At 38.5% G+C, this 19,081-nt stretch overlaps 1 protein-coding gene across 1 annotated transcript in view; it reads right to left on the bottom strand.

Moving 5' to 3' along the window:
- Positions 1-19,081, bottom strand: part of LOC106879895 (WD repeat-containing protein 35) — a 130,565-nt gene that overhangs the window by 15,827 nt on the left and 95,657 nt on the right. The window contains exons 25-27 of the mRNA XM_089358408.1: positions 16,514-16,576; positions 14,111-14,323; positions 2,637-2,777 (exon numbers count right to left, since the gene is read on the bottom strand). Of these exons, the coding sequence (XP_089214534.1) occupies positions 2,637-2,777; positions 14,111-14,323; positions 16,514-16,576 (417 nt within the window). The remainder of the gene's footprint in view (positions 1-2,636; positions 2,778-14,110; positions 14,324-16,513; positions 16,577-19,081) is intronic.

Raw genomic sequence — 19,081 nt, 5'->3', positions numbered from 1 at the left:
ACTGAACACCACACAGTCTTTGTCAACATTATCTCTCTCTCTCTCTCTCTCTCTCTCTATATATATATATATGGGCCGCTGAAAGCTACAATTCTTTTCATTCTCTCTCTGGTTATTTTCTCTTATTTCCTTCTGTTGAAGAGTGTAGGCGTAGGCATGAAGTGTAAAAGACTTTTTCATTTTCCCGAGCATCAAACTAATACACTTGCTTATTGTTCATACACCTGTCTTCCTATAAATTTCAACTATATCTATACATATATATGGGGATATTCCCTCATTTCCATTTACAGTTCGAAGCAGAGTTTTAGTGGTAAACCAAACTGAGCACTCATAGTACATACCTATTTCTTTACATCAGTTAAGGAAAATTCCTTGTATGTATGTGTATATATAAACATAGCAAAAACCAAAGTCCTAGTAAGTAGGAAGGCAGACATATCACAAACCTCTTCAGGTAAATGGCCCTGCTTGATCTGTAGAAAAGGTGTAGGTAGAAACTCCATAACATGTACCTGATGTAAGCTAATGGACACATAAGAGATGCAGCAATATCAGAGGAAGGTTAACCAGGAAGATAGTCTTTGTGTGTGGCAGATGCACAAAGACAATAAACACCAAAGATGTACAGAAAACAGATTCCATCACATGCCAGTGGGGAAAAACTAGAAGTAGTTGATGGCTTCTGCTACCTAGGCGACCTAGTTGGGGTGGATGCTCTGAGAGCATAGTTGCTAGAATAAGAATAGCCTGGGCAAAGTTCAGAGAGCTCCTACTTCTGATGGCAAGTAAGGGCCTCTCACTCAGGGTGAAAGATAGACTGTATGATGCACGTGTGCAAATTGCCATGCTACACAGTAGTGAAACATGGGCCATGACTGCTGAGGACATGCATATGCTCAAAAGAAATGAAGCTGGTATGATCCGCTGGATGTGTAATGTCAGTGTGCATACTTGAGTGTAAGTGCCCTGAGAGAAAAGTTGGACATAAGAAGCATCAAATGTGGGGTGCTAGAGAGATGACTGCACTGGTATGGTCATGTGTTACATATGGATGAGGACAGCTGTGTGAGGGAGTGCCACACCCTAACCATGGAAAGAACCTGTGGAAAAGGTAGACCCAGAAAAACATGGGATGTGGTGAAGCATGACCTTCGAACATTGGGCCTCACAAAGGCAATGACAAGAGACTGACACCTTTAGAGATATGCTGTGATTGAGAAGATGTAGTAAGTAAAGTGAGATCGCAGCCATGGCTGATGCCAGTGTTGCATGATTGGCCCATTTAAAAGTACCCTTAAAGTGGCAGGCAATATGATATGCTTGAGAAGACCTGTTGAGTCAAGTAAAATCGAAATCGTAGCCATGGCTAGTGCTACTTGACTGGCTTCTGTGCCGGTGGCATGTAAAATGCACCCTCCGAGCATAGTTGAAGTTAGTACCCCCTAACTGGCTCCTATGCCAGTGGCACATAAAAAGCACCAGCCAAACATGGTTGATGCCAGTTCCCTCTGACTGGCTCCCATGCTGGTGACATGTAAAAAGCTCCCACTACACTCTCAGAGTTGTTGGCATTTGGAAGGGCATCCCCCTGTAGAAACATTGCCAGATCAGATTGGAGCCTGGTGCAGCCCACTGGCTTGCCAGGCCTCAGTCAAACTGTCCAACCCATGCCAGCATGGAAAGCAGACGTTAAACGATGATGATGATGATGATGATGATGATGATGAGATATATATGGTGAAAATCAAATATAGAAACAACACAAAAGAACAGACACACATAGAAATCCTCTCATCAGCCATGGAAACTACATACAATCATTATAGTTTCAGTGCATTTCAAGTCCAAGAACTTTCAATTCCATAGCACTACTCTTCTGGTTATGCCCGTGACAGGGAATATTATTGAGGTGGTAGACACAAAGACTGTATGTGGAATACAACAACATACAAATGAGACAGAAAATTATTGAAAAATCAGTGACATAAGATGATATATATATATAAGTGTATGGGTATATATCTGTGTGTGTATATATATATATATATATATATATATATATATATATATATATATATATATATATATATATATATATATATATATATATATACATACACATTATTGTATATATAACTCCTCTATATGTACACATACACGTGGTAATCTTTTTACAAGCTAGCATTTACAGAGTATGTGTGTTTGCATAATATATAAATGTATATACATACATATACACACACACACACACACATATATATATATATAAATACATATAAATATATATATATATATATATATATATATATATATATATATATATATATATATATATATATATATATATATATATATATAAATACATATAAATATATATATATATATATATATATATATATATATATAAATACATATAAATATATATATATATATATATATATATATATATATATATATATAAATACATATAAATATATATATATATATATATATATATATATACATACATACATATAAATACACACACACACACACACACATAAATGTTGAGCATTCTTGAAAACAATATGCTATCAGTAGAAAGTAATGTAATTTAATAAGGGGACATGATTAAAAACAATCCGAATACTTACGTTACTTTTCTTTCCCTTCTCGTTTCTGGCTTTTACATTAAACTTCATCTGTTCGTGATATTTCTCCATTAGTAAACCTATTAGAACGTACACTTTCTTCATCAAAAGTAACTTGGACACTTTCGCTATCTTTTTTGCTTCCTGTGAAAAATGAAAAATCTGGATAGACAACATATCACATTTGTATATTTTCTATGTGTGTGTATGTGTGTGTATGTGTGTGCATGTGTGAATGGGTATGCATGGTGTGTGTATTTGCATGTTTAAATATACACACACGTGCATGCATACATGTGTGTGTGTGTGTTTATATATATATATATGTGGGTATGTATATATATGTATGTATGTACATATATGTATGTGTATATAAATATATATATATATATATATATATATATATATATATATATATACACACACATATATATATATTTCCACACGTGATGGTATTTTAATACCATCCCTTCTTTTATATATCATCATCATCATCATCATCATCATCGTTTAACGTCCGCTTTCCATGCTAGCATGGGTTGGACGATTTGACTGAGGACTGGTGAAACCGGATGGCAACACCAGGCTCCAGTCTAATTTGGCAGAGTTTCTACAGCTGGATGCCCTTCCTAACGCCAACCACTCAGAGAGTGTAGTATATATATATATATATATATATATATATATATAAATATGTGCTTGTATATAAACACACAAACACATGTGAGAATAATATTGAAAGTAATGCAAAGCTGGGCATAACTTTTTTATTAACTGATGTTGGTAGTTCAAATTGCACATGTTGCTAGCATAACTCTGCTTCTATAAGAACTCTTCTTCTTTACTGCAGGCAAATAATGGGTTTCATACAAAAGCAACACGCCATCATTGAATTCTTAACAAAGAAGAGATGCCGGCCATCCAACTTCTACAAAAAGCAATGTGCACAGAAGATAGATGGAGAAGTTTAATGAAGGAGAAACCAGTACTGAAGGCAAGCCATGAAACAGGGGACCACTGGCATAAATCATCAGTGATTTGTGTGACCTGAAGAGTCATAATCTGTGAGTTTGATGCCCAACTGGACTGTGGTCACAATGCATTACAAAAGGGTACCAGAGAGTACAACTGCTAATGTGTAATCCAGTACAACCTGTTACGTGGTTGGGGTGTAAGGAACTGAACTGGTAACCCCATTCCAGCATTTGCGGTTGTCCAAAGAATAGCATCCGTCCGTCCGTCTGTCCATTTATCTATCTATCTACTTGCATCATAATAATCATCATCATCATCAGCTGCAGCAGCATCATTTAACATCCGCTTTCCATGATGATGATGGTGATGATTATGATGATGGTCTATGAGAAAACATGAGTAAAACGAGAAGAAAATGGATAACAAAAAAATGCGAAGAAGTAAACCTGAAAGACAGCTTGGAGATACATAGCATGTTATATAAATCTGCCAATTTGATGTATCTTAAGGCATGAAACTACTAGTAACTCTTTTGCTGTTGTGTATATTAAATGATATTTATCTCTCACTGGAGGGAATACTTTCTTTTGTTCATCCTACCTATAATGGACTGGTAAACATTTTTACGTATGTATGTATGCATGTATATATGTATGTATGTATGTATGTATGTATGTATGTATGTATGTGTGTGTGTATGTATACACATATACACACACGTGCACACTGATATATATAGTCTTTGACTCTATGCTGGGTTCATCCACCCTTTTGAGAACTCCTGCTTTTGTCCTGCTGGGTTTCCAGCAACCATCTCCACAAGCCCATCCACAGATGCTGGAATGGGGTTACCAGTTCAGTTCCTTACACCCCAACCACGTAACAGGTTGTACTGGATTACACATTAGCAGTAGTACTCAAAACAACCTGCTAATTACAATCATCATAATCAAAATCATATATATATATGTATGTGTGTGTGTGTGTGTGTGTGTGTGTGTGTGTGTGTGTGTGTGTGTGTGTGTGTGTGTGGAGGTGCAATGGCTCAGTGGTTAGGGCAGAGGACTCGTGGTCGTGGGATCACAGTTTTGATTCCCAGACTGGGTGTTGTGAGTGTTTATTGAGTGAAAACATCCTAAAGCCCCTCAAGGCTCTAGCAGGGGATGGTGGCGTACCCTGCAGTACTCTTTCACCACAACTTTCTCACACTCTTTCTTCCTGTTTCTGTTGTACCTCTATTTCAAAGGGCCAGCCTTGTCACACTGTGTCTTGCTGAATCTCCCCAAGAACTACGTTAATCCATTAAGTCCCAGTCTACTTAAATTTCTGAATATTACTTTTAAATTTTCAGAGAAGATTGAAAATAGGCTAAAATGAGAAAAAAATCGATTATTAAAACTTCTTTACTTCAAGTAGAAATGCAAATATGCTGTGTCCTATAAATAGAACACTGGGACAATGTGATATAGTTTCTTTAATGCTTTCATATTTATAGGACAGTGGGACTTAATGGGTTAGGGTACACATGTTTGTGGAGTGCTCAGTCATTTGCATGTTAATTTCATGAGCAAGCTGTTCCGTTGATCGGATCAACGGGAACCCTAGTCATCATAACTGACGGAGTGCCACGATATACATATACAAGGTGATGGAAAAGTAATTCTCCATTTTAAAATACTTATAAATTATTTATCAATTGTAATTTTTCTCTCAAATCTTTTTTGAAGTATGAGAATTTAATCTGTAATTATCTCTTGTTGTCTGTGAATGGCTGACTGCCCACTTCCCGAGGAGATGGATGGGTTGTCATGGTCTGCATGAGTGGCCAACCAGGAATCCTGACTTAAAACTCTGTGATTACTACGTTATTTACAATATTTACATTTGACGGATATTTGTCCTCATCTTGTTTGTTGTTAACACAACATTCCAGCTGATATACCGTCCTGCCTTCATGTCTTGGGGAAATTTCGAACCTGGGTTCTCAAATTTCCCCAAGACACGGCAACATATACTGCAGTGAATTATTCTCTGCAGAATTGTTTCTGGAATTTTGCGCGCTGGAGCTGAGGCATTTTGAAAAATAGCCCTAATGTAATCGGTAGAACTATATGCAAGTCTTGTTTCATGAAGACAATTCGTGTATAGTTCTGCAAATTATATTGAATCTAGAACGTCTATGCTGATGAGAACACGGATGTTGTTATGTAAGTAAAACGTTAATGTTCGAAACTGCAGTCCATAGATAATTCTTTATTCTCTATATTTCTCATTTTGTCCTATTCTGGCATTTTGCGAAGTTTTTCTGGAGAACATTATTTTTCTTTGTGGTTGGGTCGCTGATGACCTCTTTCTAGCATATTGGATGTCCACCTAGTGGTCATGCCTTATACACATGTAATACAATTTTTTCTGAATTTTCAGATTTTTTTATATGCTTGGCCACTTGGTTTTAAATTGAATTAATATTCAATTTATCACCCTATCTATATAAATATATATATACAGATACATATTTACATATATATATATATATATATATATATATATATATATATATATATATATATATATATATATATATATATATATATATCATCATCATCACCATCATCATCGTTTAACGTCCGCTTTCCATGCTAGCATAGGTTGGATGATTTGACTGAGGACTGGTGAAACCGGATGGCAACACCAGGCTCCAATCTAATTTGGCAGAGTTTCTACAGCTGGATGCCCTTCCTAACGCCAACCACTCAGAGAGTGTAGTGGGTGCTTTTACGTGTCACCCGCACGAAAACGGCCACGCTCGAAATGGTGTCTTTTATGTGCCACCCGCACAAGCCAGTCCAGGGGCACTGGCAACGATCTCACTCGAAAATCCTACGGGAGCCAGTCAGGCGGTACTGGCAACGGCAACGCTCAAAATGGTGCATCTCATGTGCCACCCGCACAAGAGCCAGTCCAGGGGCACTGGCAACGATCTTACTTGGCTTGCCGGGTCTTCTCACGCACAGCACATTTCCAAAGGTCTCAGTCAGTAGTCATCGCCTCGGTGAGGCCCAATGTACGAAGGTCTTGCCTCACCACCTCAGCCCAGGTCTTCCTGGGCCTACCTCTTCCACGGGTTCCCTCAACTGTTAGGGTGTGGCACTTTTTCACGCAGCTATCCTCATCCATTCTCACCACATGTCCATACCAGCGCAATCGTCTCTCTTGCACACCACAACTGATGCTTCTAATGTTCAGCTTTTCTCTTAAGATACTTACACTCTGACGGGTATTCACATTGACATTACACATCCAACGGAGCATACTGGCTTCATTCCTTGCGAGCTTACATATGTCCTCAGCAGTTACAGCCCATGTTTCACTGCCATGTAGCATGGCTGTTCGTACACATGCGTCATACAGTCTGCCTTTTACTCTGAGTGAGAGTCCCTTTGTCGCCAGCAGGGGTAAGAGCTCTCTAAACTTTGCCCAGGCTATTCTTATTCTAGCAGCTACACTTTCAGCGCACCCACCCCCACTACTAACTTGGTCGCCCAGATAGCGGAAGCTATCGACTACCTCTAGTTTTTCACCCTGGAATGAGATAGAAGTTGTTTCCTGTTTGTTTACAGTCTTTATTGCACCTGAACATCTGCCACAAACAAAAACTAACTTGCTAGTTAACCTGCCTTTGATGTTGCTGCACCTCTTATGTGTCCATAGCTTGCACCGGGTACATCTTATAGAGTTACTACCTACTCCTTTTCTACATACTGAGCAGGGCCATCTACCTGAAGGGGTTTGTGTTTTATCTACCTTCCTACTTATTAGGATTTTGGTTTTAGCTAGGTTGACTCTAAGGCCCTTCAATTCTAGACCTTGCTTCCACACCTGAAACTTCTCCTCTAGTTCTGATAGTGACTCCGCAATTAGGGCAAGGTCATCAGCATAGAGGAGCTCCCAGAGGCAACCTGTCTTGAACTCCTCTGTGATTGCCTGGAGGACTATGATAAATAAGAGGGGGCTGAGGACGGAACCTTGGTGGACCCCTACCTCTACCCGGAATTCATTGCTGTACTCATTTCCCACCCTCACCTTACTGGCAGCATCTCTGTACATGGCTCGCACAGCTCTCACTAACCATTCTTCTATCCCAAGTTTCCTCATTGACCACCAGATAAGGGATATATATATATATATATATATATATATATATATATATATCTATATATATATATACATGTATTCATATACACACTAATACCAGCGGAACACATATGCACACATACATACCCATTCATGCAGATACACATACAGATACAGACACAAGCATATTCATGCACACCAAATATTCATATGCTCACACACACACACTCACATACACACAGCAGACACACACACACACACACACTCACATACACACACACATATGCAACACATACACACATCCATGCTTTCATACAGTAGATATACATACACACACACACCCTTACCAGCAGCTGTTGTCACTTAAATTTTACACTCATTATCTAGACATCAAGGTATCATCAACATCCTGTCTGACCATGAGGTTTAAGAAATGCATATTCTTTTCTACTCTAGGCACAAGGCCTTAAATTTTTTTTTTGTGGGGGTGGGGGGTGGGGGTCAGTCGATTAGATCGACCCCAGTACGCAACTGGTACTTCATTTATCAACTCCGAAGGGATGAAAGGCAAAGTCAACCTCGGCAGAATTTGAACTCAGAACGTAAAGACAGACAAAATACTGCTAAGCATTTCGCCTAGCATGCTAACATTTCTGCCAGCTCACCGCCTTCCAAGAAATACATATTGAGACCACTATCTGATGTTTCAGTAATATTACCAACAACACCATGTGACCTGCCTTGACCAATAGCAGCCCGGTCCCCTTGGATTTCCTCCATATCCCCATATCCTTTTCTACTCTAGGCACAAGGCCCAAAATTTTGGGGGAGGGAATCAGTCGATTAGATTGACCTCAGTACGTAACTGGTACTTAATTTATTGATCCTGAAAGGATGAAAGGCAAAGTCGACCTCAGTGGAATTTGAACTAAGAACATAAAAACAGACGAAATACCGCTAAGCGTTTCGCCTGGCGTGCTAACGTTTCTGCCAGCTCGCCACCTTCCCATATCGCCATATCACTCACCTCAGACTGATGAGGAAGGGTCCTGTGGTGTGTCTATGAAACTATGCTGCATGGAACTGAATGAAACTGTTATTTAAATACTAATACAAATACTGCTACCAAATGTGTTGAGTACTTTTTTTCTTTCGTCTGTTTGCTCACTCACAAATATAAAATACATATAAGCATGCTAGTGCCACATAAAAAGCACCTGTGCTGGTGCTATGCAAAAAGCACCCAGTAGACTCTGTAAAGTGGTTGGCATTAGGAAAAGCATCCAGCTGTAGAAACCATGCCAAATCAGACTGGAGCCTGGTGCAGCTCTTCAGCTCGCCAGCTCCTGTCAAACTGTCCAACCCATGCCAGCATGGAAGATCAGGTGCGGACCCAGGAATTTTAATTTAGATAACTTTAAAACAGATTCACAGACAGTTTCAGGCAGGTTGGTTAGTATCAAAAGGGTTGACCCTTTAGGGTTTAGATTTCTCTCTGAAATGTAATGCTTATTTATTCATATTGTTTTGAATTAATCATATATTATCTCATAGCTTTCAGATTTCAACAATGTGATTGTTTATTTTTACAGTGACATTATAGAGTAGGTGCAAGAGACCAGATCTAACCTGTTTCAACATAAAACATTGAATATCTGGGCTAGATATGGCCAATTTAAATATTAAGGGGTTAGGGTGCTTTCTGCTAGTAAAAATGCACTGAAACCTGTCATAAGTAATAATCGGGGCACTTTTTATTAGGAAAAAGGTGGTGACCCCGTCTTTATGATGAATGAGATGTTACTGCCATATTGCATTGCAGGACACAATCTGTTTAAAGAGTACTGATTTGGAAGAGCATCAAAAGAGCGCTGCATAACACAGGGATAGAGGAGTGTAGGTGGTGGGGCGGGTGTGGTGGTGGTGGTGGTGGGGGTTACAGGAGGTAAAAATACACAATCATTGACATGTGCATAAAATTACACAGCCGGTTAACACATCAGTCTTCCTGTTCAACCAACTAGATTTTTTTTCTTCCCAAATTATATACTCTATCCATCTGCTCCATAGATTGACTGCACCAAAAGATACAAAGACGTTGTATAGAATGTTGAAATAATACATTGTTTTAATTAAGTTCTCTCACTCAGATATATAATGTGTGTGTATAGATCACCATCATCATCACCATCATTTAACATCCTTTTTCTATGCAAGCATAGGTTGGACGGTTCAACAAGTGTAGATGAACCAGAGAGCTCCATCAGGTTCTATGTTTCCTTTGGCATGGCTTCTAGGGCTGGATGTCCTTCCTAACATTAACTACTATTACTTAACAGAGTGTACTGGGTGCTTTTTACATGGCACCAACACCGGCAAAGTTGCCAAGTACTCGCAAGATAAGACACACATATATAAACTATATATTTATATATATGAGGTATATACATATCCACACACACTCACACAGACAGGTAGACAGGCAGGCACATATATATATATGTATATATATGTATACATATGTATATATGTATGTATGTGTATCCCTTGTTTTTACTTTTATTTTTATTTATTTTTTACTTTTTACTTTTTACTTTCTTCTATTCTATTTAAAAAAAAAAATTTAAAAAAACGCTTTGTATTCTTTTATTCTTTTATGCTTGTATTTTCGCCTGGTTTTAACCTTTATACAACCAGCGGTTTAAGAAGTTGGCTGCATATATACACTGAAATCTAATGGGTTTTTTTATGTAGATGTCTGTATAGTTAAAGCACTTACATATTCATATACATGTACCTACGCTTGCATATGGGGCCTGGGTTCGCACTTGTGCATATGCTGTTATGATTTCGTGCGTATATTCTTTTTGTGTATACACGGTAAGGGCATATGCTTGTGTTTATTTATACATACATGCATCTATATTATTATATGTGCGATTAGGTTCACACTCACATATACTTGTATGTGTACATGCGCATGTACAAGGTTATGATCGTAACTATTTGCGTACATATCAGCATATGTATCTATATGCATGATGCTATATACATTTTTGTATACGCGCATATGCGCAATCTAAATTTTTATGCACGTTCACTATATGTTCTTGCTTATTTTCTCTCTCTACTTCTTCCTTCCTATCCCCAGCCTTTCTCTCTTCTCTTTTCTTCCTTTTTTACCATTTCTTTTTTTCTTTTTTCTCTTTCTTTCTTTCTTTATTCTCTTTCTTTCTCCTTCCCCTTTTTTATGACAACTACATTCCCCCCGCCACCCCCTTTCCCATATTTAACGTTATTATAGATACGTTACTCTTTACCCCTCCACTCCATAGATTAAGATACAATTGTCATTACCAGTGCATAGGTTTTCCATGCGCAGGCTTATATGCGTGTGTACGTATATGTGTGTAGATTTGTACTTATGTATATATCTGTGCCTTGTAAATATAGACCTATATACGTAGATTGTCTGTGCGTATGCAGCTGTATATTTCGATGTATATATTTATATGTAGATATATATATATATGTTGTGGATAGCCTTGTATACATACATGCTATTGTATTTTATTTTATTTTATTTTATTTTGAATGCAGCGTATGCTTTATTTTATTGATTTGATTTTAAAGCGTTAATTCGAATATAATTAATTATCTATAATATGTATTTGGAGCCCATTTTTCTATTTAAGGTTTTCTTCGATATTTTTTAATAGGGTGAATCTGTTTTAAATTTATTTGGTCTGTGAATTACACATCATTGACCGTTAATTGAAACGACCAATCCATGGCCCTTATTTGAAACAACCAATCAGACGAATCCATGTGTTTTAAACTTTAAATTTTATATTACTTTCGATTGCATCATTATCCTTCCTCCATTTCTAACAAAACTGTCCGATGAACGGGAACGTGAAACTCAGAGTAACGGTTTTTTTGTTATATTTCTGCTGCTTTTAAATAAAGCATATTACTCTACCTCTGGTATTTGAGTACTCTTTTTTCCACCTTGTTGCACATTTCATGTGCTTACTCCGGTATATATATATATATCATCATCATCATCATCATCGTTTAACGTCCGCTTTCCATGCTAGCATGGGTTGGACGATTTGACTGAGGACTGGTGAAACCGGATGGCAACACCAGGCTCCAGTCTGATTTGGCAGAGTTTCTACAGCTGGATGCCCTTCCTAACGCCAACCACTCAGAGAGTGTAGTGGGTGCTTTTACGTGTCACCCGCACGAAAACGGCCACGCTCGAAATGGTGTCTTTTATGTGCCACCCGCACAAGCCAGTCCAGGGGCACTGGCAAAGATCTCGCTCGAAAATCCTACAGGAGCCAGTCAGGCGGTACTGGCAACGGCCACGTTCAAAATGGTGCATCTCATGTGCCACCCGCACAAGAACCAGTCCAGGGGCACTGGTAACGATCTTACTTGGCTTGCCGGGTCTTCTCACGCACAGCACATTTCCAAAGGTCTCGGTCAGTAGTCATCGCCTCGGTGAGGCCCAATGTACGAAGGTCTTGCCTCACCACCTCAGCCCAGGTCTTCCTGGGCCTACCTCTTCCACGGGTTCCCTCAACTGTTAGGGTGTGGCACTTTTTCACGCAGCTATCCTCCTCCATTCTCACCACATGTCCATACCAGCGCAATCGTCTCTCTTGCACGCCACAACTGATGCTTCTAATGTTCAGCTTTTCTCTCAAGATACTTACACTCTGACGGGTATTCACATTGACATTACACATCCAACAGAGCATACTGGCTTCATTCCTTGCGAGCTTACGTATGTCCTCAGCAGTTACAGCCCATGTTTCACTGCCATGTAGCATGGTTGTTCGTACGCATGCGTCATACAGTCTGCCTTTTACTCTGAGTGAGAGTCCCTTTGTCGCCAGCAGGGGTAAGAGCTCTCTAAACTTTGCCCAGGCTATTCTTATTCTAGCAGCTACACTTTCAGCGCACCCACCCCCACTACTAACTTGGTCGCCCAGATAGCGGAAGCTATCGACTACCTCTAGTTTTTCACCCTGGAATGAGATAGAAGTTGTTTCCTGTTTGTTTGCAGTCTTTATTGCACCTGAACATCTGCCACAAACAAAAACTAACTTGCTAGTTAACCTGCCTTTGATGTTGCTGCACCTCTTATGTGTCCATAGCTTGCACCGGGTACATCTTATAGAGTTACTACCTACTCCTTTTCTACATACTGAGCAGGGCCATCTACCTGAAGGGGTTTGTGTTTTATCTACCTTCCTACTTATTAGGATTTTGGTTTTAGCTAGGTTGACTCTAAGGCCCTTCAATTCTAGACCTTGCTTCCACACCTGAAACTTCTCCTCTAGTTCTGATAGTGACTCCGCAATTAGGGCAAGGTCATCAGCATAGAGGAGCTCCCAGGGGCAACCTGTCTTGAACCCCTCTGTGATTGCCTGGAGGACTATGGTAAATAAGAGGGGGCTGAGGACGGAACCTTGGTGGACCCCTACCTCTACCCGGAATTCATTGCTGTACTCATTTCCAACCCTCACCTTACTGGCAGCATCTCTGTACATGGCTCGCACAGCTCTCACTAACCATTCTTCTATCCCAAGTTTCCTCATTGACCACCAGATAAGGGATCGGGGGACCCTGTCAAAGGCTTTCTCCATGTCAACGAAAGCCAGGTACAGAGGTTTATCCTTAGCTAGGTATTTCTCCTGCAGCTGTCTCACTAGAAATAAGGCATCAGTAGTGCTTTTACCTGGCACGAACCCAAACTGCATCTCATCTAAATTGATTCGCTCCCTAATTAGTTGGGCTATGACCCTCTCTGTAACTTTCATAACCTGATCTAACAGCTTGATGCCTCTGTAATTATTTGTATAAATATATATATATATATATATATATATATATATATATATATATATATATATATACACACACACCATATTTTTCAGCATATAAAACATATACATTCTTAAATATGTGAAAAAAATGCATTGTGTCTAATACAACTGTATTATGGATGGGAGACCAAGTGTTGTAGGCTTGGGAGCCGGATGAGAAAAAGTCCACTAAACACAATGATCGTCACTAATGAAAAAACACTGAAAACAAGCCAAAATATCACAATCTGTGAGCACAAATAGGAAGGGTAACTGGTCATAGAAAACCTGCCTCAATAAACCTTGTTTGACACATGCATGCATGAAAATATGGATGTCAAAATGATGATGATGATGATGATGATGATGAACTGTGATATTCCAGTGTTCTATCCAGGGGGAGATGTATCTCAGCTCTATTTAACAAAAGACAAATACAGAACAGGGATATATAAGGATATAACACACAAAAAAGTCAAGTTTTTTTACCTTCATCAGCAGTTTAGCAGCTTCTAAATAGTGCCCTGCTTTGCAATAAAGCTCAACAGCATTCATGGTGCGTCCTTTCTCTAGAAGGTGACTCATATATTTGGTTAACATAGAATCAATGTCCTTTATAGAATATTTCCTGGCTAAATCTATAGCCATATTCCAATGATTCAGCTGAATACAGCAGTCAATGGCGGCTTTCACTCGGTTACACTGCAGAGAAAGAAGGAAGCAATTCGTTGAGGTTACTCTTTAACTGTGGAATTAAATTTCAAGGTAATACCCCCAGAATCCTCAGGCACTTCCTCTATAGGGTCCTATCCGAAGCAACCCTCATTACACTTTCCAGCTGAATTCCCAAGCTTGACCAATTGAGACTATGGATATAATCCAACGATTTCATTCATGGTCTACACCAAGGTCTCCTGCTGGTTGGCTCGGCTTGAAGAATCCATCTTGCAACTTTTTCCTGCAACACTTTATGGCATTCAAAAGTCTGTAGTATCACAGCTGTGAGCTCTCAATGTGAAGAAGTAAGTAGTGGGTCGACCTGGAGAGACTCCCTGTCAAGCCCTACTGAGTAATGTTACTCCAGAGATAACCATAATAGTGTTAACTAACAGTGATGCTTTCAAGGGTCATTAGGTATTTCAGGTCATTTCACATCAGACGCTCCCACACAAGTGACCAAGCCAGGGTTGATCAAGCCCCAGCATTTATTCAATTAGCACTCCTCTTGGTAGCTCTGTCCCTTGCAGGGCTCACATCTCCAGAGCCACAGCCACTTTGAGGCAACCTCTGCAGCCTTCACACCCAATCTGATGTCCTTCTGCCTACTGGCCCCTGTGATGCCCAGCATGTTGTAAGCTCTGTAGAGGAACTGGCCTGCAAACTCTTTGCATCTCACCTCGATGTGGTGGCACATGGTTCAGTGGTTAGGGAAGTGTTTCTCAAACTTTTTACCCTTGCGTAACCTTTAAAATAAATTACATGTCTCAAGGAACCCCTACACAAAAAAAAATTATATATCATATTGTTCTCAGATTTTTTCATAGTAGTTCACATGGTAAATATCACACACACACTCACACACACACACACACACACACACATACACAAAAACTGATTTAAGAAAAAATTAATACTTTTTTGATACCATAATAGGTTAGATGTCTATATTACAATATTATAATAACCAATAACATGTGCATGTATAGTTATATTACAATCATGAAATTAGCATTAGCTTATCTCACTCTTTCTCGTGGAACCCCTAGGAACCTTTTGCAGAACCTTAGTGTTCCAGGAAACCCTGGCTGAGAAACACTGGGTTAGAGTGTTCAACTCATGATCATAAGATCTGATTTCAATTCCTCAACCAAGCAACATGTGTTTTTGAGTAAAACACTTCATTCCACATTGCTCCAGTCCATTCAGCTAGCAAAAAAGAGTAATTCTGCAACAGACTGACATCCCATCCAGGGAGGAGTATGTGCACCATGGAAACCGGAAAACGAGCCTTATGAATCTATATGACTCAAGAAAGACCTCTATCTCCTACCCTATCCCACCTCAGTGGAGTCACATCTTGCTTGCCACCCAGAGTTCCTCTACATCACAGGATGGGGTGTTAATTAAACAGCATAAGTAATTAGTGAAATTATACTACATGTACATACAGTATGTACACACAGGAAAAACAGACTGGGCAAAAATGGCAAACACTGTTTGTTTACAACATTTATCACATTTACAGAAATACAGATATTTACTATTATTATCATTATTATCATTGTTATTATCATTATCATTATTATTATTATTATTATTATTATTATTATTATTATTATTATTATTATTGTTGATAATAATGAGGAACTGGTAAAATCATTAGTGCATCAGACAAAATGCTTAGCAGCATTTCATCCGGCTGGGAGTGTGTGTGTGTGTGTGTGTGTGTGTGTGTGTGTATGTGAGCGAGAAAATGCATGTATGTGTGTGTGTGTATGAATGTGTGTGTGAATGTGAGACTGTGTGAGTGAGAGGATATTGTAACTGTGTGTGAGAAAGAGGGAGTATGTGTGTGTGTGTGTGTGTGTGTGTGTGTGTGTGCACATGTGTGTGTGTGTGCTTTAATTCATGCCATGAGTTTCAAGTTCAAAGCAAGGTTCAATACCTAAAATGCATGTAGATTTTTTTCATTTTTGTTGCTTTTCTTTTCTTTTAAAGGGGTAAAAAAACGCTGCAGCCTATCTAAATGAAAGTAGCATTTCTTCAGACATCTTCATACTATCATCTTCACATCAAAACCCAACGTTAGATGCTGTGGAGACTGACCACACCCAATAATGGAAACTATTGATCACAAAGAAAGAGGAGAAAATAAAAGGAACCAATACGAACCTTGATGTAAGCCTCCACAGCCTGTTCACACATGCCAACGGTGATAAACATGTCACCAATATTCTGGAAAATGTGAGAGAAAGAACCATTGTATTGGACAAATTATTAAAGACTTGTTGAAATAAAAACTCTGTGTGTGTGTGTGTGTGTGTGTGTGTGTATACACACACACACACACACACACATATATATATACCGTTGTGTCTAGGGAGAGTCATTCTCTTTTGGTGCCTTATAATTTAACACACTCACCTGTAAAATTTCCACTTATTTGTTTTTATATTTTGACTCAAAACTATTGAAAAGGATGCAAGACGCAACGAAAATTTTAGAAAAATATATAAAAAATAAAAAAAGAAGTAAGTGGAAATGTTACCGGTGAGTGTGTTAAATTATAAGGCACCAAAAGAGAATGACTCTCCCCTGACACAACAGAATATGCTTCAACACAAACTCACATAAAGAATCTTGCAAACCAAATCCCAAAACGAGACTTAAATATATATATATATATATATATATATATATATATATATATATATACCTATTTATTGGTCAGTTGTTTCATAAATCATAAAAAAAGCACAGTTCTTATATTTCTATCTGCTCAAATAGTACATCCTTGGTTATGGCATATAACCTGTCAGAAAGTTACCATTAGTTTCATATCTACCATTGCACTGGGCAATACAGATGACTCATCAGACATGCTGGCCATGTCTGGCCTCTTTTCAGTTTGATTTCTTCACCACCAAATTGACCAAGACTTTATATTTTCCCCCAACAGTAAAGCGGCTAAGTTCTTTCAGCCAGCAGGTCGGATGGCTCAACTATATTACTCAGTACAGTAGCAGGTGTGAAACAAATGGTAACTTGGCTAAAAGTTTCACAGGCATGTAGGACACATGTCACTCATCAGATACTCGAAGCAGAGCTTGGTTGGACATGTCATGTGTAGCCATGAAAGTTTAAGTCATATGTAGAGATGAGTCAAACTGCTATTTGAAAAATACACACACACACAAACACATTCACAAACATACATAAACACACATACATACACAAAAACAATTGCACACAGACACAAACGTACACACAAACATACACACAGACACACACATGCTCACAAACACATAGAAAAATATTATTTTTATTATCGGAAGTTACAAAGTTTCCCAAGGCATGAGAGTTTATGCGTTTCTGCCTAAGAAATCAACTCACAAGGCTTTGGTTGGCCTGGGGCTACAATAGAAGACACTTACCCAAGGTGCCATGTAGAAGACACTTACCCAAGGTGCCATACTTCTTAGCCACAAAGCAATGCCCATGTCTGCACTAACAGATATGGGTTTCAAATTCTGGCACAGGGCCAGCAAGTTTGGCAGGAGTGGGGATAAGTCACTTACATCAACCTTGATCAACCTCAGCAGAATTTGAACTCAGAACATGAAGATAGACGAAATGCTGCTAAGCATTTTGCCTGGCATTGGTAATGACTCTGCCAGCTTGCTACTTTTCTACTAACAAATATTAACAGCAAAAAAAGGGGACATCACAACCTCTCATAAACAGAGACACTATCTATAAAATGTTAGATTTTATTCAAAATACTTTACACATCAGTTAGATATGAAGTAAGACAAACACATTACACATTAATTGTATGAGAAACTAGATGGAACATCTGATTAACTACACAATGAAGAAAGTAAAAGGAAAACAAAACAAACCCTGAGAAATGTTTTTCTCTCTCATCATCTGTCACTTTACACTCATGCCCTGAAATACCGCTGCAGTTCTTTGGCTCTCATCCACCCACATTTTCTCAGTAAAAACCCTATCAAATTTACTTAGTATGGCTGAGATTTATTAGATATGTCTTCTAGATTTCTTGTAAGCAGAACATCTCAACATCTTGCAAATGAAATAATTCACAAGCAAAAACAACTTAAAGAGCTAATATGGTAGACAAAAAAGAAAAAAAAAAAAAAAAAAAGAAGAAAAAAGAAAAAAGAAAAAAGAAAACAGAAAGGAAAAATCTAAGGAGGCAACTGATGGTATTTCTGTTTAACCCTTTAGCATTCAGGATTACTCTACCAAATGTATGCTTATTTATTCCCTTTGTTTTGAATTAATCATGCATTATCTTGTAGCTTCAAGGTTTCAAAGATGTGACTGTTTATTTTTAGAATGAAACTGCATGGTTGGTGAGAGAAACCGGATCTGGCCAGTTTGAACAAAAACTGGGAGAATATTTGGGCTGGATATGGTTAGTTTAAATGCTAAAGGGTTAAAGAATGACTAATTGATTCTTTTTCTTCTTTCTGTTTTTGTAAAATTCCATCTTCTGTTTTATGAAAATGGATGTTTGCCCTGTAGTTCATTTTGTCATGAAGGGATTTCAGTAAACTCAGCCTCATCAAACTCATTCCTCTCTAAACTAAACTAATGCCAGGATTTAAACTCAACAATGGGAGCTAATGAAACAGTTGTGAATTGTACAGTGTTCCCACTGCTTACAGTGGCAAACTGTACTTCTTAACCCTTTTGTTACCATATTTCTGTTAA

This window comes from Octopus bimaculoides, chromosome 10, assembly GCF_046866305.1.
Source record: "Octopus bimaculoides isolate indiv1 chromosome 10, ASM4686630v1, whole genome shotgun sequence".
Classification (NCBI taxonomy): domain Eukaryota; kingdom Metazoa; phylum Mollusca; class Cephalopoda; order Octopoda; family Octopodidae; genus Octopus; species Octopus bimaculoides.
This window is presented reverse-complemented; position numbering and strand designations above follow the sequence as displayed.